Here is a 21,830-nt window from a genome sequence, read left to right as displayed (position 1 = left end):
GCCCTCACTCTTGTGCAGAGGGCTCACCAAGCCCTATGCTCTCCTTAAGACCCATTTAAACCTTATTTTGGTGGCTTTAGTGGGACTTTAGTAGACAGAGCTTGTGCAGGCCTTCTGCAGAGCAGTGAATTTCACCTTTACTTTCTAATCTGCCACATTAAATAATTCACAATGGGCCTAATCCATAGCCCAGTAAAGTAAATGGAAAGACTTCCATTGACTCCAGTGGGTTCTGGGTCAGGCCCAAAGCTTTGCTCACCAGCCCTTCATGAGATTTAGAGTCTCATTCCAACTCTTAAGTCAATGGAAGTGCTCCTACTGATTTCAGTGGGAGTTGGATCACACCCTTCGTATAAAAAGCGACAGAGTCCTGTGGCACCTTATAGACTAACAGAAGTATTGGAGCATATTCGTGAGTGAATACCCACTTCATCAGATGCATGCTTATGCTCCAATACTTCTGTTAGTCTATAAGGTGCCACAGGACTCTTAGTCTGGATCTGTAAAAAGCAACAAACACGGCCACCCCTCTAATACTTGACACCCTTAGTGTAGTTCTTTTACATGTATTCAGTGGGCAACTATTGGAGGAGGAATCTAGTTGTAGTTTAATATTTTGGCCTTGAAAATGTATAGAGTTGACAGACAACTAGACGAAATTTCAGTGGTTTTACTTTGAGTTCCCACTGGAGCTGTCATGTTCCACATGCTCTAATACTGACCTTTCCATAAACTGCAACTGACCAGGCAACACACAGTCACTGTGCCAATTAATATCAGCTGAAGATATGATCTACAAAGTGTTAATTTCCTATACACTCCCAGTGCATGGAAAGTCCTGTATGAAAATGGTGGGGGCTTCCAGTTGTGAGGGGGTATAGGAAGGGAATATAAAAAACTAACACAGAAACAAAAAGACTTTAAAAAAGAAAATTTTCCCCAATGTTCAACTTGTAATAAAAATATAACCTTGGCTCAGGGCATTTGCTGAGGATTAATAACTGGTTGGAGTTAATGGCCTGAAGCAGTTCCTTCTAGACAGTCATTAATCCTCAGGAAATGCTCTGTGCCTCCATCATTATTGCCCAAATGCAATAGCTGCCAGGAGAGGAAGGACGTTATTCCTGGCATTGAACATAACAATGAAGAGGAGAGAAAATCCCTTTGCCCCTATATGTGTCCTAGTCCATCTGAGTTTCATTTCGTAGGGGGAAGGGAGCTGCACTGTATAACGCAATCTGACATCACGTGGAGCTTTTGCTTGAGGCTGTTGAGGGTACTTCTTATTTTTCACTGCAAGGCCAAACACGATAAGCCTTGAGCAACAGGCAAACAAAGCCAGGCAGCCGAACTGACTGTGTAATTTGTGTTTATTTATAGGGCTCCTATGGTGTTGTGAAACTGGCCTACAATGAGAGTGACGACAAGTATTACGTAAGTGCCTCTTTCCCCATATTACTGGCTGGTGTTGATATTTCTGGTTCTTTTTTCACATCCCAGAGAACTAGCTCTCTCCTGCCCTTTTTTTTTTTTTTAAATCCTTCTGAGCCACGTGGCCTATGAGTAGGAAATCAACCTGATAGGGCATGAGGCTACACTTTTCAGTGTATGTGACGCAGAGCAGAGTAATGTGAGCAAAACTTAGTGTGAAGTGTTATGTAATGAGTGGAGATGTTGGACACATGTTTCAGAAATAGTTCAGCAATAATTTTGCCTGCCTATCTTGACATTTTCTAGATATGAAAGAGGCCACCTGAAATGAGAGATCTACTGTGCTTCTAAAAAATCTTCCTGGAAGGAACAGGCACATTTCATAACTGAATGTTGGGCCCTATATGGGATAACCCTAGCAAGACAACCCAGCACAGCACTGTGTGGTTTCTTTGTGACAGCACTGCATGTTATACTATTCAATAAGCAAGTCAATGTTTAGCTGTAGGGAGTGTTTCCTAGGGGATAGAACACTGGAGTGGGACTCAAGAGACCTGGGTTCTATTCTGAGCTCCACCACTGGATTACTGGGTGATCTTGAGCAAGTCACTTCCCCTCATCAAGCCTCAGTTTCCCCATTGGGGGTAGTGATGCTCACATTGTTGTAAAGTGCTTTGAGATCTACAGATGAAAATTACTGTATAACAGGTAGGTATTATTATAATGAAGACTATGGAAAAATCAAGATATTATGGTGACGCGCTCTGTAGCAAGCCCTGCAAATAAGTAAAAATCAATCAGTCCGTCATACAGCTAATTGTAGGGTTTGGGCATAGAGGCTCAAAAATGCCTCCTTAGTTCAGAACACACATAAGCACATACTTAAGTCCTTCCTGAACTGAGGCCATAGGTTTAAGACTTCTACTTCTAAATAGCTGTTAAATCAAAAAATCCCAATACCTGTCACTTCAAACCCACAGATAGGGTAAACCTGGAATCTCTAATCTGAACCCTTTCCAAATTTTCTATTGAGGGGTCGATTTGACTCCATAGTGCCATACCTACCCCTGTAGTTTTTGTTCTCAATTGAATCAAAAACCACAAAGCTGTCAATTTTTTTTTATTTGGATGGATCTGAGATCTCGTGAGAACAGCTGATCTTGAGCGATTTCTACCATTTTGCAGGCCTGAAATCTGATGAGAAGTCCAAATCCAAACATGAGCCCTCTTTGGACCCAAACTTTTGACAGGGTAACTGATTTGGTGGATAGGGGGAATGCAGTGGACATAATATACCTATTCTTCGACACATGACATTCTGATAAGTAAGCTAGAGAAATGCAGGCTTGATAGAACTACCATTCAGTGGATATATAATTGGTTAAACAACCGCAAACAAAGATTAACTATTAATGGAATGATGTCAGATTGGAGGGACTTCTCAAGTGGAATTCCACAGGAATATGTTCTGGCTCCAGTGGTGTTTAACATCTTTATTAGTGACCTGGATGTAGGAATAGAGAGCATACTGATGAAGTTTGCAGATGACACAAAGCTAAGGGGTGTTGCCAGTACTATGGAGGATAGAGCTGAAATTCAGAGGGATCTTGATAAATTGAAGAATGAGGCTATAGATAATAAAATGAAATTCAACAAAGACAAAAATAAGGTGCTACACTTAGAGAAGAAAAAACAAATGCACAAATACAGAATGGGGGAAAACTGGCTTGGCAGCAGCACTGCTGAGAATGATCTGGGAGTTGTGGTGTAGCACAGCCTCAATGTGAGTCAGCAATGCAATGCTGTTACAAAAAAAGCAAATGCAATTTTAGGTTCCGTTAACAGAGGCAGAACATGTAAGTCACGGGAAGTGATAGTACCACTCTACTCAGTGCTGGTTAGGCCTCAGCTGTAGTACTGTATCCAATTTTGATCACCAATGTATAGAAAGTATGTAGAGAAACTCAAAAGGATCCAGAGTCAAGTGACAAAGATGATCAAAGGGATGGAATGCAAGCCATACAAGCAAAGGCTGAAGGAACTGTGTATGTTTAGGTCGGAGAAGAGGAAGTTAAGGGGGGTTTTATTAGTGGTATTCAGATACTTGAAAGGTTGCCACAAAAAAGATGGAGCAAAGTTGTTCTCTTTTTCCACAGAGGGCAGGACAAGAGGCAATGGGTTCAAACTACAGCATAGCAGATTTAGATTAAATCTCAGGAAAAACTTCCTATCTGTAAGAGCAGTACAATGGAACAGACTGCCTTGGGAGGTTGTGGAAGCTTCTTCACTGAAAGTTTTCAAAAGGAGACTGGATAACCATCTGTCTTGGATGGTTTAGACACAACAAATCCTGCATCTTGGTGGAGGGTTAGACTAGGTGACCCCTATGGTCCTGTCTAATGATTCTAACCCCAGTCTAATTTTAGTGAGGGTTGGGATCTGAACACCTCCCTATCTCTTTGAAATTGAAGATCCACATTCAGCTTCTTGGCCAACATTTGAAGCACAGACTAAAGAGCAACCCCAGATAAATCTGGCCTCCTGGTCTGAAGTTTCTTTGTCTGAGTGTGGTGTGGGAAACACACATCCCATGGAGTGAGGAAAGCTTCAAGACTAGAGTAGCAGCCACAGAGCAGCTCCACTGCTCATCGTCTGGGAAGAAAGGTTTCTTCCCCTCTACTCACTCTCCATGGAGGGCCCCAAGTACTTTGGCTGTGCACACCACTTAAGTCCCACTTAAATCCAATTTTGAGAGCTTGCGTAGTAGTTAAGTGGTGCATAGGCCTCTGATGGCCTTCTACACAAGAGTGAATTTCACCCTGAAATGAGAATTAGCCCCTTAAGTGTCAAATTGGAGAGCTCATAAATAGCAGACTACAACTGATATTAGTCACATTGCTTACTGCATTTCTGGAAGGTGTTCAGATATTATAGTGATGAGCACGACATAAGAACCTATATAAAACAGAATAGACTGTGCCAGAGCCAGGAGATGCCTGGAAATCTGACTGTCCCTACAACTGTAGTGATCTACATTCTGTGTGTGAAACTTGCCTCCATTCAGAGAGGCAGGTCAAGGCCTATGGCCCGCTCAAGCCCCCCGCACAAGTAGAGTACAGGAATGAGGTATAAGCTCTCCAAATTGGTTCCTCATTCCCACGGTAATAAGAAAGAACTTTCACAAACAGCCACCCTGTTGCTCAGATATTTTTCCTTCCTGACTTGCAGTTTTGCTACTGAGCTTTTTTAGCATGACTGTTAACATCATTATCCAAGATTATCCTAGCCGGTCATATTTCCAGCTAGTGTGAGACTGCATAGGAAATATATTGAAATGATAGAAGGAAGAAATGATGCAAGATCTGGAAAAGACACCCTGAATCTATCCAACTGGATGGAATCACAATTGTTTCCATGCCTTTCACTTTCTAACCCACTAAGTCCGTTAATTGAAATGTTTGCTGTTCCCATTAGTTCCTCTCTCTGCTCTGGCCTCTTACAAACTCTGCCCTATCATGCCGATTTGGATGGAAACTGCATATTGCACAAGACATTGTTCTCAATGCAGCACCTAGTGACATGCTAATACAGTCATTTCTATGAATCCTCTCCTCCCACTTCTACCTGAGGATGCCTCTGTAACATGGAGGGAAGCAAACCACTGAACATTTTAGATTTATTAATGCAGGGATTTTAATTTTATTTCCTGGGCAAGACTTTATTCAGTGAGTGTGCTCGGTGCTACACAGAGGGCTGGTTCAGTGAACCTGGGGGGGTTGTGTAGATTAGGAAAAAAGGTCAAATGTAGGTTGGGACGAGCTAACCCTGAAGGTACGGTGATCATTGCACTTGTGTTAGATGCAGGTTAACACCTTTTATGTTGGTTTAGCTGGTGAACAGCTAACTCAGGGTAAAATGTGCTAACCTGTGTCTTCATTAGGGAAAAGGTCTGGGTTAGTGAACACATGTTTGCTAAATGCCGCTTAATCTCAGTTTCTTTTTCTAAACTAGACAAACCTTCAGAGGCTACTGCAGCCAGAGTGTATCACCTACTGCTGGGAAGATTCCATTTCAGCCCTGGTACCTCAGCAGAGACCCTGATACACAAAACCCATTTACTCAGACTTTGTGCAAGGAAGGAGCAGAGGTTCACAATGATCCACCCTCCAAATCCCCAATAGACTTTAAGACCAGAAAGGACCATTATGATCATCCTGTCTGACCACCTGCACATTGCATGCCACAGAACTTCTGCCACCCACTTCTGTAATAGACCCATAACCTCTGCCTGACTTACTGAAATCCTCAAATCATGATTTAAAGACTTCAAGTTACAGAGAATCCACCATTTACATTAATTTAAACCTACAAATGACCCATGCTGGGGAGGAAGGTGAAAAAAACAACCAACTCAGGGTCTCTGCCAATCTGACCCTGGGGGAAATTCCTTCCTGCCCCCAAATATGGCGATTAGTTAGACCCTGAGCTTTTCAGCAAAACCCAACAGCCAGGCACCAGAAAAGAATTCTCCGTAGTAATTCAGAGCCCTTCCCATCTAGTGTCCCATCACTGGGCATATTTGCTACTTGCAGTCTCACAGTGCCGATCTACCATTGTAGGCAGTATCATACTATCCCTTCCAAAAACTTATCAAGCTCAGCCTTGAAGCCAGTTAGGTTTTTAAATAAAAACATAAGAATGGCCATACTGGGTCAAACCGAAGATCCATCTAGTCCAGTATCTTGTCTTCCTACAGTGGCCAATGCCAGGTGCCCCAGAGGGAATGAACAGAACAAGTAATCACCAAGTGATCCATCCCCTGTTCGCCCATTCCCAGCTTCTGGCAAACAGAAGCTAGGGGCACCATCCCTGTTCATCCTGGCTAATAGCCATCGATGGACCTATCCTCCATGAACTATTTTGCCCCTCACTGTTCCCCTTGAAAGGCTGTTCCAGAACTGCACTCTGATGGTTAGAAACCTTCATCTAATTCCAAGACTAAACTTGTTGATGGCCAATTCATATCTATTTGTTCTTGTCTCAACATTGGCACTTAACTTAAATAACTCCTCTCCCTCCCTGGTATTTATCCCTCCATTCTATTTATAAAGAGCGATCAGATCTCCCCTCAGCCTTTCTTTGATGGAGAGGCTTCCAGTTTCCCGAGGCGTTGAAACACCCTGGAATTTGGCAGATTTTTTTAGAAAGCTTAAGAGAAATGTTAGAGAATTGTGTAATTAGCTAATGATTGCATTGCACCTCACATTTTCCTGTGTGTTTGACTGACATGCAGCTTTTAATACCGAGATAAATTGCATGTTGTTCCACTTATCGCTGCTGTGTAAAACCATGTTACAACAATACACTTTGACGAGAGTTGTCAGGCAGCCGAAGGGGAGATCTAATGCAAATGTGTAGCACCAGCAATTACCAGGAGCAATTCTGATTATGGCAATTGAGGAGGGACTTTTTTATTCTTTTTTTTCCAAAACCAACATTGCCAATTTCTTTTTTTTGTCTTCATGTTGAAAAGTGACAACAAATAATTGGAGAAAATTAGCATGTAAGTGGCCTGGAATTGTATATGGTATGTAGCCGAAGCTCACATATTCTATTTCAGTACAAGGAAATGTTGCCACCTAGCTTAAAGGAAACAGAGAATGATTGTGCAAAAAAAAGTATATACCTCTAAACAGGACAAAACTTATTTTTAAGACGCAGTATTTTAGTCATGTTACAAAATCCTGCACAGTGCAAAATCGCAGCTTATGATCTTTTACATGATTGTTGCTGAAGTATGGGCCAATGTGCATTCTGTGTTTTTTACTGCAGAACTTTTAAGTACCAATAGCCTGACTCAATTCTTTTGAAAGTCAGTAGAAAGACTCATATAATGTTAGTGGATTTTGGATCAGGTCTCAAATTAGGCATATCCCTTTTAATAAGAAATCAGTGGTCATCCCATGTGCAAGCAGGACTTCATTTTTTTCTGATTTTGACCTTCTATTAAAGGAAAAGTAGAAAAATGAAAAGAATCCCATTGACATTGTTGGGCGTAGCCTGCTAAAGCACGGGCCTCTAACATTTGAGTTCAGTCCCTGCTGATAACCTGCCATTACACCAGAGTTTGCAAAACTATGCCTTGGAACCCATACAGCTGTAAATATTTCAGTGTTACAGTTTGCAGTAGATGCATTAACAGTGATTAGAAAAAGAGGCCAAGCACCTTAAAAGGCAAAAACTACAAAGCAGAAACAACATATGTCCCTGTCGAAGTGTAGTTTGGAGGAATTTTGCTAATGAAATTTGAGTCTGAGAAGCCTCAGGCCATGTATTTTTCCCGTTCCCAATCTCTAAAACAGCTTGTAGCGCAAAGTGATTGAGAAGGACAATTGCTGTTCCAATTCTGGAAAAAAATGATCCCATTCCATTTTTTCCTCTGCAGCTTCTTGGTGGAGATGATAATGATTATGTTTCTTCATGAAAGCTTTCCAGATGCAGCCATAAATCCTCCATTAAAAATCACACCAAAAAATAGAGACGAATGGGTAGCAATCCAGGTTCCTCAGACACGGATGCCATCACTCGGTCACACTCTACGCATGCAACTCGTACAATGACCAAGATGGATAGAGTGATTGGATGTAAACTGTTTAGATGATGATATGATAAACAGTGCTTGGGATTAGTGATGACAAATTTATGATCAGCATCTGAATAGCATTATATGCAGGCACTAATGGCTTTCCCTTATTCAGCAAAAGAGGGTTTGTAATCCCTTTTCATTGGGATGTCATTCTGAAACATGGCAGATAAGGGTAAAGAATAGATGGGAGGGGGCTACTGGGACCATTTGTTTCTGAAGAGGCTATTGAGGCACTTGTCACTACTAAGGGAAAATCCACCACCAAGGTTCTGAGAGAATTCTGTGTCTGAACGTCTCTGTTTGGATAATTAGCTTTGCTTGAGAGCGGAAATAGGTTGGTTCTTTTGCGAATGCATTGCCTTGGTGACAGCTCTGCTTGAGCCTGGAAGGAAGAGAGACTTGCTAAATCCCCATTGTATCTCTGCTGTTATGCACAGCTAGGATGCAGTGTGGTGATTTGCCTCTCTGACTTTCACTGTAGTGAAAACTTGACTATAATACTGTTTAATCATGCCTCTATTCTTTGTGGTAATTAAATGACTCCTGCTTGTTCCGCAAGAAACTTTACTGTTCATCCCACATACGGATTTAGAAAACAATGGGATGTATTATGATCCAACCTCTTTGCACTGCTCTGATGGCATAAAAGGGGCTAGAAAACTACCAGAGTTCTGCAGATGAGGAGTTCCCAAGGGTTGAGGAGTCACCAGTAGACAAAAAGCTGTGGTGTAGCCGCAGCTGCAGTATAGGAAGCAAGTCCGAATGCTGTCATAGGCGTCCCACAACCTTAACTACGTTACAGTATCCATACAGTTGCCATGTAGTTCCTTTCAGGTGAGTTAAGAACCGTTGAGATGACTGGGTTACTACTACTTGCTTCCCTCATTGAATGTGAGAGCGCTGCTTTACTAGCGTCTGAAAGTTGCTGTATCCTTAATCCTATGACAGGGAGGAAGGATGGTAGAGTGATTAGGACACTACCCTAGGGCTTGGAAAATCCAGGTTCAGTTCCTTGCTCTCCACAGACATTGTGTGCTCATGGGCAAGTCACTTAGGGCTGGATTTTTAAAGGTATTTAGGTGCCCAGTGGAATCTTCAAAAGCATCTAGGCACCTAAAATTCATTGATTTCAATAGATGCTTTTGAGAATCCCAAGAGGTGCCTAAATATCTTTTAAAATGTGTCCCTTAGCCTCTCTGTGCCTCAGTTTCCCAATTGTAAAATATGGATAATAGCATTTCCCTGCCTCACAGGGCTGGTGTGAGGGTTGTGAGGTGCTCAGATATTATGGTGACTGGGGCTATATAGATACCTAAGCTCGACAGAAAGGTAGTGCTGATAACAGGCATTCCCTCTATGCCATTCCATTCCCTACAAGTTCTAGACCCAGTAGGGTAGATATCATGATTCTTATAAATTATTTGTATCATGGCAGTGCCTAGTGGCATTAGCTGAAAGCAAGGCCCCATTAGTTTAGTAAAGTTGATGCTTGCCAGTTTTTGCTAATGAACTAGCAAAACTTGGTGAATTTTTATTTTAAAGTTCATTTTCACTCATCAAATGGGGGAAAGACTCCAATTTTAGGGATGGGATCAGGACAATGGAACATTCTCTTTATTGGCTGAATCTGAGTGAAATAGTAACCGTGCATTTTAATTTCTTTGGTGGGTAGAAATTAATGTTTTCTGAAGTTCGCTTGTCACTGTAATTTGGGTGCAAGGGGAGAAATAAAAGTGGAGTGTGTTTATAGTACACTGAGAACTGTCCTGTCCTGGGCCTTCTTTCAAGGTGCTGATTGTGGAGGTGGTTTTTGGGTTGTAGACATCACAAACTCATTTCACACAGACCACAGAATAATTCAGCCAACCAGTTGGAACCAAGATTAGACATGGCAATGTATAGGTGAAGGACTTGAACTGTCTAGTCTCTATCTCCTGATACTACTATTTTCAATGTGTTTATAAAATGGGATTGAATGCCAGAGTCTCCTCTCAGTTACACCAGCATAAATTCATATTTCATTGGAGTTAGTCCAGCTATCCACTGATCCACTGAGATTTGAATCTGGCCCTTAAATTATATAAGAGACACTGAAAGGATGGATGGGGTTTCTGGCTGGTAGCTGTATCCTCACCAGCAGAGATAACTAGCATCAGGTAACGTATAATAAAGTGTCCTTCCATTGAGCACCATTTCACTGGGGTCACTCCACTGTGTATTACAGATATGGAAGTTTGATTAATAGAAGTAAACTACTCATTTTGAAAAAGCCTCAGTAGAGCAGAATATTTCCCTGAGCAAACTGTCATATGAGCTGGTTTCTCATGAAATATTTATTTGTAAAGTATTCAGGGATCACTGGAGTGGCTGCTAGAAGGTTATTTAACACAGTAGTATGTATGGAGTCTCAGAGATTTGATTTATTACATTCAGGTTGCCTTTTGCCATCACGCCTAATGCCCATTTGGACGGCAGAAAAATTACTCTTATGTCCACCAGCTCACATCAACTACATATTGGTTCCAAACAACTGTAGGATACTGGAATATGAGAATGTGGAGGGATGGAAGAGTGTCACCCAATGGCCAGCTTATTTAAATCTATGCTTCCCTTTGTGTTCTCTTACCCATTGTACCCTGCAGTTCCTATGCTACCCCACAGATCACTGTGCCCCTCAATCTGTGGTACCACAGTGACAGGCATCCTTTAAACATCTAACCCAGAGCTCTTGGGCCTGGTTCTCAGTTACATGCAACTCTGATAGCGTAAAGGGGGCAGAAATGGCCTTGTGCGAATACTGCCTGTGCTAACGTCTTCCCCAGCCAAAGGGCTCGCTGCTATTCTTGCTCCCAGCTCCTGGCATAGGGTGAGGCAAATATACACAGGTGTGGCCAGAGTGCACCCCAGTTAATTTGCCTTCCCAGAGTCAGTGGCAGTTGTAGGAAGCCAAGTGTAAGTGAGAGTACTCCAAGGCTACTCTCACTTGCCCCAGTGGCTGCGTAGGCCCCTGAATATGGAGAGCAAAAAGCTAGCTTAAAATCACCTTCTCTCCTCAGACACTGCTCAAAGCACAGGAACAGAATGTGACAGCTCTTGGGGTACCCAGCACTGGGAGCCACCTTGTTACCCCCTTCATCCAGCAAGAGGGAGTCTTTCTTGTGGTAACTGGATGTCGGCTCCCTGATACCACCAGCCCTTCAAGCACTCTCCTCTGGACTATGCCTGCCCTAACTTTGCCTTGCAGTTTAATAACAGTTGCACCCAGCCTCTGAGTCCCTCTGAATTGTTCCCCAGTGATACCCAGACCCTGACAGTGATACCCAGACCCTGACATTGGCTACTCACAGGAATTTCAGATCTTTTGCCCCCAAAGGAGCCGTGTACCCCAGTTTACCAGTTTTACCGTAAGCCAGCACTTCTCTAAGCCACACAGAACTTAATGGGCATTTATAATAAAACGAAAGAAGGGTGATTTGAGAGAGAATAAATATTTAACTGGAAATGAGAGAGAGTGGTGGAAACAAATGGTCACAACACAAAACAAGCACATAAAATGCAAACCTGGTTCTCTACTTATCAAGAGTTACTGTCTAATGAAGTAGATTTCCACCCCCCAAAAGCTCAGTCTGTTGAAGAGTTGGCTGGAGCCAAGATCTCAAGAATCCCCACTCCACAAAGGTTTTCCTCTGGATACAGAGTGCTTCTTCCTCCTCTGTGCTATACTGAAAACAGCCTTTGGTGTCTAGTCACAGATAGGGCGAACACTTATCTTTAAGTGGTTTTGTTTGTTTGTCATTGCCTCTCATGGTTTCCTGTTGAAAGTTGTAGTATCACACAAGGCTAAAATATTGAGCCTGCTGGCATCAGCAGCCAACCAGGGCAGGGTGACAACTCCCTTTTGCCCTAATGAGACACATAATCCCCTGGTGACTAATTTCTACTCTCAGTCCGTAACGCAATTTTTCAATATAAATACTGTGATGGGGCAAGGCTAGATGGCTACAGTAAAGTACTGAGGAACAGGTATGTTAGCCCCAGGCTAAACAAATCCCTAGAACCGTGGTAACCAAATGGCAGTTGCTCCAGGTTAATCAAGGGACCTGGGGCCAATTAAGATCTTTTTAGAAGGCAGTGGAGATAGCTACATTGATTAGAACACCTGCAGCCAATCAAGGCAGGCTAATCAGGGCACCTGGGTTTAAAAAGGAGCTCACTCCAGTCAGGCTGGGAGAGTCAGAGGAGAGGAAGTGCATGTGAGGAGCTGGGAGCAAGAGGCATAAGGAGCTGAGACTGAGAGGGTGTGCTGCTGGAGGATTGAGGAATTATCAGACAATCAAGCATTATCAGACACCAGGAGGAAGGTCCTGTGATGAGGATAAAGAAGGTGTTTGGAGGAGGCCATGGAGAAGTAGCCCAGGGAGTTGTAGGTGTCATGCAGCTGTTACAGGAGGTACTATAGACAGCTGCAATCCACAGGGCCCTGGGCTGGAACCCGGAGTAGAAGGTGGGCCCAGGTTCCCCCCAAACCTCGCAACTCCTGATCAGACACAGGAAGAGTTGACCCAGACTGTGGGTTCCACCAGAGGGGAACATCACTGAGGTGAGCAAATCCGCCAATAAGCGCAGGACCCACCAAGGTGGAGCAGGACTTTTGTCACAATACATTATTCTGTAAATATCTGTACATATGTCTCTCCGTGATTATGAACTGGGACAAGTTACGAGCTTTCTATAGTTACCTTACATGTTACTTTTTAGGGATGGCTATCTTACATGGCATGTGTGTTGTAGTGAATTTGTCGGATGAGAGATGTTTGCAAAGAGCAGAACGCTGTTTACAAAGGGGTCTCTGTGTCACAGAGTAACTGAGACTCGGGCCCCCTTCTTACTTATCTGATTAAGATAAATGAATCAGATTTATTTTTGCTTTGTAAAAAGATGGGTAGAATTGGCCTTTTTATATACCTAAAGGAAAATCATTCATTCTTTCTTAGATTTTAAGTATTTTGAAAGTGTCTGTCACTAATTAAGCTCTCTCTGCCTTGGATAAAGATCTGAAAACTGGAGTCCCACACTAGTATCTGAACTGAATTGTAAAGCTATAGCAAACAGTGCGAGGACTGAGCAGTGAGTGTAACTCCTAGTATCATGGCTTTGCTCTGTTTAACACTTTTTTTTTTTCTTCCTTCAGGCTATGAAAGTCCTCTCCAAAAAGAAGCTACTGAAACAGTATGGATTTCCACGTAGGTATCATGCTTTTAAAGGTTACAGACAAGCCCTGCAGGCCTTACCTGCTATCCACTGGAAATTTTGCTGGAGTAAGGCATAGAGAACCTGGCCTCCTTTCAAAGCTGCTTGGGTGGTTTGTGGGGATAGGCCTACTGGATCATCTATAATAAGGATTAAGGACTGGCACAAGCTATCATCCAGAACACAATTTCCCACCTCACTGCTCCTTGGTGCCCTCTGTCCCCAGACAGTCTTGCTCCCTGATGGTAAAACATGGCCTCTGTACTTGTGTAGCATATAGAAGCCCTTTTTCTTGTTGTGCCTCTACAGTATCTTTCAGCAAATTATCTGAATAAGCTTTCAGGCACACTCTTTTGCATGCACAAAAACAAGACACTCTACTCTTCCTACTGTATTTTCCACTGCATGCATCCGATGAAGTGGGTTTTAGCCCACGAAAGCTTATGCCCAAATAAATTTGTTAGTCTCTAAGGTGCCACAAGTACTCCTTGTTCTTTATACTCAACCTGTAAGGAAAAGCCATTTTGAATTTGTAATATAATCCAAAGCCGCCCCTGCTTGCGTCCCAGCCATCAGGAAGTTAACTCTCCTCCTTGGATGTCCCACAGTGGTCTACCACAGAATGTGAAGGTGGAGTCTAAAGGCTCAAACAGGCTCTCAAAACACCTAGGGCCAGATTTTCAAAAGCACATGGCACCCGACACTCTGAGCGCGTTTGAAAACCTGGCCCTGACTGGATATTGAGCCCTTCTGAAAATTCTAGCCTTGGGGCCAGATTGTCAAGTACCCAGTATCCACAGTTGGAGACAGATTTTCACTAGATCTCAGCACCCAGCAGCTCCAGTGGTGACACCGATGGCCAGATTTTCACACGATGTTATGAGCACTTTTGAAACTGTGGCCTTAGAGACAGTGCAGCCATCTCTGGGGTGGAAGGCATCAACCAGATGTATCAGAGTAGTTGGAGGCAGATAAATTGTGGCTAGTAACACGGAGTAAATCCCTTTATGAAAACATCCCATGGTCTCCTTAATGTTCATGAAGAATTTTAGTTTTAAGGCTTCACCTGAGAGGTCTGAAGCACACAGAGCTCAATTCATCGGCCATAGAAAGATAATGGGTTGAGTTGATGCAGCCGAGCTTGGGACCTGCTGGATGTCCTTCCAGAGCAGACTGTAGGAATGTTGGTGGGGCAGTGCTGATACCCTTGTTGTACTTGTTATGCAGCTGACTGATTTCCAATCCCCAGAGCAGCCAATCTGACTCTTTTCACTGGCACTAAATTTCAAGTTGACTTTATACAAGAAAATAAAAGGCATTGAATTGTGTGGAGAACATTCAGTAGGTCAGTGTGTCATCTCTCAGAGGTCATTCAACCCCTGCTCTCTTACATCTGTGTCTGGCTAGTTGTATATTTTTAGGTCCTGCACCCATTCAAAGCCCCATGTTCTACAGCCATTCACTGTGTTGTATTGTGCTGCCAAGCAGGGATAAAGCCCAATTTTTTGTTGCTGCTGTTACAGGTCGACCTCCCCCTAGAGGATCCAAAGCAACTTCTGCTGGGCAGCCGAAACCAATGGCACCGCTGGATAGAGTTTATCAAGAAATAGCCATCTTAAAGAAACTGGACCATATCAACATTGTGAAACTGATTGAGGTGTGTATGCCAAAGTGGGTTGGGAGGGAAGGGGCGCTGTTATTCAGGTCAGACTGTGTGGATGGTTACATTCAAGTTTGGTTTTTTTAAGTTAATGGGAATCAGGAAGTAAAATCACCTAGATGGCTTTGAAAGTCGCAGCCTATCTTTACAAATTAAGGACCCGATTCTGCCCACGCTCCAGACAGTGGGGCTGTGTACGTGGAGGGCTTGTTTGATCAAGGTCCAAGTTTATAAATAGTAGATCCTTAAGCAACCACAGAGATACATGGGTTCAAGTCAAGTTTTAGCTGCAAAGTTTGGTGAACCCTGAATCCAGTGTCATGACAATTATGCAAGGCCATAGCTTAGCTCTGTTGGTGTCCTGACATTGCAGCATGTGCCCAGTGAGACCTATGCTTGCCTGTCCAGTGGCCCCACACTGCAGTTAGAGAGGTCTGGATGCAGCTCCTTTCTGAGCTAGTAAAAAATGTGCGTAGGTGGACAGAGGAGATTGCGACAGGGTGATATTCCCAGCTGCTGACAGTCCAGGAGTTCAGGACCCAAACTGAGAAACTTCCTAGCATACTAGTGTGATATCCTTTCCTTAGACTGTAAGGCCAGCCAGATTTTTGCATGTAGGTTACGTGGAGACAGATGCATAGCAGCCTTTCTTGCATATACTTTGTCTGAAAATCGGGCTTATGTGACTATGCCATGCATGAGCAGGGCCCTTGGTGTGTACAGTGGTTGTGCTTAACATGGGTGCAAGTCTTGCTATTTTAAGTCTAGTCTGCAGAGCATCAGAGAAGGGTCAGGTTGCAATGTGCAGATCTGTAGCTAAATTTCCCAGGTTTAGGGATGCTTGAGTCTATCTCTACTAAAAACTGGTAAGAAGTGTGCGCGCACATGCGAGATAGATATATATTTTAAGTCACAAATCACATATTACGCCATTAAATTTCAATTCCAGGTGCTCTGTGAGTTTAACACCCTCCAGCACAACATGAATATGGGTAATTATAGAGTATTGTTGGATTAAAGATGTCTCCCTGTCTGTTTCCCATCCCTTGCCTCTGTGATATCCATTTTAGGTACTGGATGATTCTGCAGAGGACAATCTGTACATGGGTATGTATCTCCCTGTTTGTTAATCGAGCCATACTTGTTTATTCTCACTGAGGTGTTTTAAGGTTTCATAGGTACCAACTCTATCTCTGTGTGGTCTGTGTAAGTCTCATAGTTATGATCTCTCCTGGATATGTACATTAAAGTCTCCTAAGGGGCCGGAGAATGCAGAAAGGCATTGCACCAGTGTCATAGAATCCTAGAATATCAGGGTTAGAAGGGTCCTCGGGAGGTCATCTAGTCCAACCCCCTGCTCCAGCAGGACCAATCCCCAGACCCCTAAGTGTCTCCCTCAAGGATTGAGCTCACAACCCTGGGTTTAGCAAGCCAATGCTCAAACCACTGAGCTATTCCTCCCTCAGGTTCAGGTGGCCTTGCACTTTAAGAGAACTGCACAGAGCAAGAGCTGCTGCATCCACTGACACTGAACAAATATACTTTGTGCTTGCTGCACACACTCAGCCTGGCTTTAATTCATCCAGCTAGAGTCAAAGGATGGGAGAAGTGGATGGCTCCTCTTGTCTCTGGGGAGTCTACTGTGATATGCAAAGACAGAGATCATGTCTGCCTCATGCATGCGCACAAGGAGTGGAGGGAATTTTCCTCTGTCCTGTCTTCCCTAACACCTTTGTGAAGAGTCAGCCACAGTATCTACAAGGATACGCCTCATGAAATAGTAAAGGAGGCTCTTGAAGCTGCTGGGAAAGGAGGATCTGCCTAGCAAATGAAGCTGCTTTCCTTTGAAAGGCCAGTTTCCCTTTCAAGAGCAGATTCAGCCGAAGCCCACTTTGTTTTTCGAGAGACATCAAAGATGTGGCAGTTGAGGTGGAAACGCAAGTATAGCAGGGAGCCCAGCTAGTGTGGCTTTTTGGAGGCCCGGTCTCCTGAAGGGGCATGTGTGTTAGATTCCTTTTGGTTGAATGAAAGTCAGTGCAAAGTGCAATTCAAAAAGCAACAGAGGAAAAAGATACGCTGCTGGGTTACAGTAATGGTGATAGCAGTAATAATAGTGGGGCTGCTTGTCAACCCCTTACTCATACTGGAGCACAGTTACTCACATGAGTAGACCCACTGGAGTCTGAGAAGAGAATGGGTGAGCAAACTAGGGGCAAAACCACCTGCATAACTATCTCCAATGTCACCCTTTCTTTAAACTCTGGAATAGCTTATGTGAGTAGTAGTTCAGCAGTGTGATGAAAGGGTTTATAGATTGGGCCAGGAGTACTAGAGTGGAACATTAAGGGCTGCTTCATTAGTACTAGTAGGTACATTTGAGAACATTGTAAAAAGCAATTCTTTCATGTGCAGTTAAAACCAAGCCAAGGCATATCAGCGCTCTGCAGAGAGTGCAAGCCTGACTGTTCCGTCTACATGTCTCAGTGATGCTGTATGAAGATGTAGATCTAATCCTGAGTGGGGCTGATTTTCATCTACACACTGCTTCCTTTGCAATGCTCAGGGAACACAGAGCAGCTACTAGGCTGCTGTAACCTGGGACAAGGGCCTGCAGAGAATTAGGGAGCTGTAACCACGCCTCTCTGCTTTACAAAGAATAAGCTTGGCAAAGCGGAGAATCTGGCTGTGTATCTCTAATTCCTGTTGAAGTCAGAGGACATGGTAAGTGCTCAACACATCTCGAGCACAGGCTGTCTGACATTAGGCTTTCAGCTGAATGGTGTCACCCTTGATAGCACTTCCCAGCAGGACGATCAGAAATACCAGGCAGGCTTTCCTTCTAAAATGTACTGTAGACAATCAAGTACAAAAGAAAACAAGGTGCAGGACAGAGTGAGCTATTGAGATTTAAGCACATTGGCTTGTTTATAGTTTAGTTTAAAAGTAGGATTTCTTGCATCCATGTACACCATGCAGAGCTTGGTGCTAAGAAAACTGAGAAGCTGAGATAGAGGAAATGGTAGAAGTATGAAATGCTGCCAAAAGCAGCGGCTTCCTAAGCCTGCAAAGAAAGACGAGTTGGCCTTAGTATATTCCAGCATGTTATAGTTGCATCTTGATCTGTTTTCACGTCACTGCTGTATGGTAGCAAATGGGTCTTTTTTTGTAAATAGAATGGTCTCACTTTACAGGTGACAGTTTGCACTGGGATTTTGCTAGTGTTGTAGTATCTTGTTTAACTACTTGTGAGGGAAAGGTCTCCTTGGTTTTGGCAGATCACCCCCTAACAGTACAGGACCCTACTGCCTAGCTCAGACTATACATCTGACACAAAGGTGTCTAATGGTGGAATTGCATTGCTGGGAAACCCTGTGCTATTATGGAGCAGTGATAGCCACTTTGGACTTTAGGCTGCAACCCATTTCCCAGCCTAAGCCCTGTTTTTGCTCAGCAGACCCCAGTGAGTTGGTGTTACACCTGTTTACACCTGCATAAATTGAGTCAGAGAGTTAAATGATGGACATAAGTTCACAGAGTGAGGCCGTGGCAAAGTCATAGATAGAGCCCAGGAGTCCTGCTCTAAGCATGGTGCCAGAGAGTGCTCAAGCCACCCTTACTGGAACCAGTGAAGGGAAAAAGTTCTCTGACCACTGTGCACAAGGTGCACACATACCTATAGTGAAATAGATACGTGCAACTCATCTTGAAGAACAGAAGTTACAGAAAGGTAGGTTAACCAGTTTTTAAATTTTTTTATTTGTATTTTATTTATTGAACCTCAAAAGGTTTGGTTTTATGAAAGAAAAACAAGTACCAGATGGTACCAGGCTGTGGCCCATCTAAGCCTCCCACACAGAAGTGTGAGGATTGCTTTACTCCTTACTCCTGTGTGCCAGCTACCTACTTCACTGTGTGGTGGAGCAGCCTCTGCAGGGCTACTACTGTTCCTTCTTCTGCACAGGGGGACAGAGCCAAGGCCCCAATGTGCCTTCCAGTAGAAGAAATAATCTGCACTAGGAATATGGCTGACATAGGTGACTGGGATGGGGAGGGAGCAAACTCCTGGATCCAACGCCCTCTCCCTAATATGCCATACAGCATAAGTGCACCACTGTTCGTGGGGAGGGGGAAGTAATCTCTAAGGCTGGTACAGGTTATTCCCTGTCTCTCCTGCTCAGCCATAGCAGGGTGGGGAACTGGGATGCAGATTGGGACTCTGAGTCACAGGCTGGTTCCGGAGAAGTGCAACAATGCTCTGCTGCTTACTCAGCAAAGCCACAGTTTCACCCATAATAAAAATGAGAACACTCAGATTGTACAAACTAGAGCACATTTCAAACTCATATAATTGCATCCATTTTATCTGTTGATAGTTACATAGCTATCCTGCCAATTTAATACATTACTAGTGAGGATACACATTCATACGATAGTATGTTTTGCTATTGATGATATTGCAGTGATGCAAAAACAATGCTGTTATGCAAGAAGGGAAAATCAAATCAAGAGGGTCTGGAAGCCAGGAGAATGGAAGTAGGGTTAGTAAATTGGCATCTGTTGTCTCCCAGTTGGAGTTGGCCTGGGTAGTTACATTTATCTCTGCTCAAGCAACAAGATCTTTTAATTCTGCATCACCTTGTTGGGTGGGATAAATTGATTACAATGGTTCTGGGACTGGGTTTATTTTATAGGCAAATATGCTAGAAATGTGTGTCTGCACTAAACAGGATTCCTTCCCTCGTACCCATGGTTGCTTTTTTTTCCTTTTTCTTTCAGTGTTTGACCTTCTGCGCAAGGGGTGAGTAGCCCGCAGGGGACTTTGGGGAATAGAATGTTTAGGTGTTTGTAGTTCTCATCAGATGGAGAGCCAGCTTCTGAATGGAGGAGGACTCATTCACTAACTCCCTGGGTGAAATGCAGAGGCGATGAGTAAGATGATGCCAGTTGTATGTCACTAAGTGGGTGCAAAGGGGACAGACTTCGTTTGCAGTTAACACCACTGTAAATCAGATACTCTGTAGATTTTGTAGTCACTGAGATTTACACTGGCATAACTGCTTTCAGAATCTGGTGAAGGGAGTCTGACTTGATTAACTTACATGTCAAGTGGCCAGAAGACATTTTTAAATGTAAGTTAAAGTAACTTCCACCTTATACTCTCTTCTGTCATGTCTATGTATAGGGTAAGTTTCCTTAGACTTCCTTTCACTCGTTTACTCACCAGTGTCTAACCTTACACCAGTCACTGTTGAATTCTCCCTCCCCTGAATTATTTGAGACACATTATTTTGTAAATGCAGGAGCTTTTCCACTTCCACACATTATATACAGTTTACAGCAGATCCTGAAGAGCTTACAATCTTAATACGCAAGACAGGTCCAGGAAGGGAGAAGGGAAGTATTACTAACCCCGTTTTTGAATGCCCCTGCCTCGAAGAGAGATGAAGCAGTCAAGGCCAGACAGAGAGCCTCTGTCGCAATGAGCAATTGAACACAAATCTGTAGCATAGTCTAGTTCCTTTGCCACAAGACCATCCTTCCTTACTTGCTGCTTTGCTTTTGTTTCTCTTGGGTCCTAACACTCAATTTCAGTTCTTTAGATTCTAATGTGGGCTCTGCTTTTCTTTTTGCTGAGTCCGCCTGTGACGGGTTGGATCACAGAAACCCTGTTGTGGGAGCTGCCACCCGCTGTGCCAACACTAATTCTACCCCTGCTTCCCCTGCCAGCTCAGGACTCCAGCACCCTGTCTTGCTGAGCCAGACACTCCCATCTGCTCCAACAAAGACCCAGGGTCTGAATTACTTGCCCCAAAGCTGCAGGTTTACCTGAAAGCAGCTAACAGAAGCGTTCCTGTCTAACACTCAGATGCCCAACTCTCAATGGGGTCTAAACCCCAATAAATCTGTTTTACCCCGTATAAAGCTTATTCAGGGTAAACTCATAAATTGTTCACCCTCTATAACACTGATAGAGAGATGCACAGTTGTTTGCTCCCCCAGATATTAATATATACTGAGTTAAATAAGTAAAAAGTGATTTTATTAAATACAGAAAGTAGGATTTAAGTGGTTCCACGTAGTAACAGACAGAACAAAGTAAGTCACCAAGCAAAATAAAATAAAATGCGCAGATCTATGTCTAATTAAACTGAATACAGATAATCTCACCTTCAGAGATGCTTCAGTAAGTTTTTTTCCTCAGACTGGACACCTTCCAGGTCTGGGCACAATTCTTTCCCCTGGTACAGTTCTTGTTTCAGATCAGGTGGTAGCTAGGGGATTCTTTATGATGGCTCCTCTGCTTCCTTTGTTCTGTTCCACCCCTTTATATATCTTTTGCATAAGGCAGGGATCCTTTGTCCCTCTCTGGGTTCCCACTCCCTCCTTCTCAATGGAAAAACACCAGGTTAAAGATGGATTCCAGTTCAGGTGACATGATCACATGTCACTGCAAGACTTGATTGCCCACTTACCAGCACACACATATACAGGGAGACTTACAGGTAAACACAGCCATCTGCAGACAATTGTCTTGGTTAATGGGAGTCATCAAGATCCAAACCACCATTAATGGCCCACAGTTATATTTCATAATTCTAGTTTCAGATACAAGAGTGATACATTTATGCAAATAGGATGATCACACTCAGGTTATAAGCTTTGTAATGATACCTTACAAGAGACCTTTTGCATGAAGCATATTCCAGTTACATTATATTCACTTATTAGCATATTTTTATAAAATTATATAGACTGCAATGTCACACTGCCAGCATACGAATGTCCATACTGGGTCAGACCAGTAGTCCGTCTAGCCCAGTATCCTATCTTCTGACAGTAGCC

The 21,830-nt window shown here is 43.3% G+C and overlaps 1 protein-coding gene across 8 annotated transcripts in view; it reads left to right on the top strand.

The window, feature by feature from the left end:
• The window catches only part of CAMKK1 (calcium/calmodulin dependent protein kinase kinase 1), a 181,022-nt gene that overhangs the window by 97,256 nt on the left and 61,936 nt on the right, over positions 1-21,830 (top strand). For all 8 annotated transcript variants that reach the window (XM_050929417.1, XM_050929423.1, XM_050929418.1 and 5 more), the window contains 5 exons: positions 1,381-1,434; positions 13,269-13,320; positions 14,851-14,984; positions 16,058-16,094; positions 19,764-19,785. In XM_050929417.1, coding sequence (XP_050785374.1) covers positions 1,381-1,434; positions 13,269-13,320; positions 14,851-14,984; positions 16,058-16,094; positions 19,764-19,785 — 299 coding nt within the window. The remainder of the gene's footprint in view (positions 1-1,380; positions 1,435-13,268; positions 13,321-14,850; positions 14,985-16,057; positions 16,095-19,763; positions 19,786-21,830) is intronic.

Source organism: Gopherus flavomarginatus, chromosome 19 (assembly GCF_025201925.1).
Source record: "Gopherus flavomarginatus isolate rGopFla2 chromosome 19, rGopFla2.mat.asm, whole genome shotgun sequence".
Lineage (NCBI taxonomy): Eukaryota > Metazoa > Chordata > Testudines > Testudinidae > Gopherus > Gopherus flavomarginatus.
The sequence above is the reverse complement of the archived record's forward strand: the minus strand, read 5'-3'. Positions and strand labels throughout refer to the sequence as shown.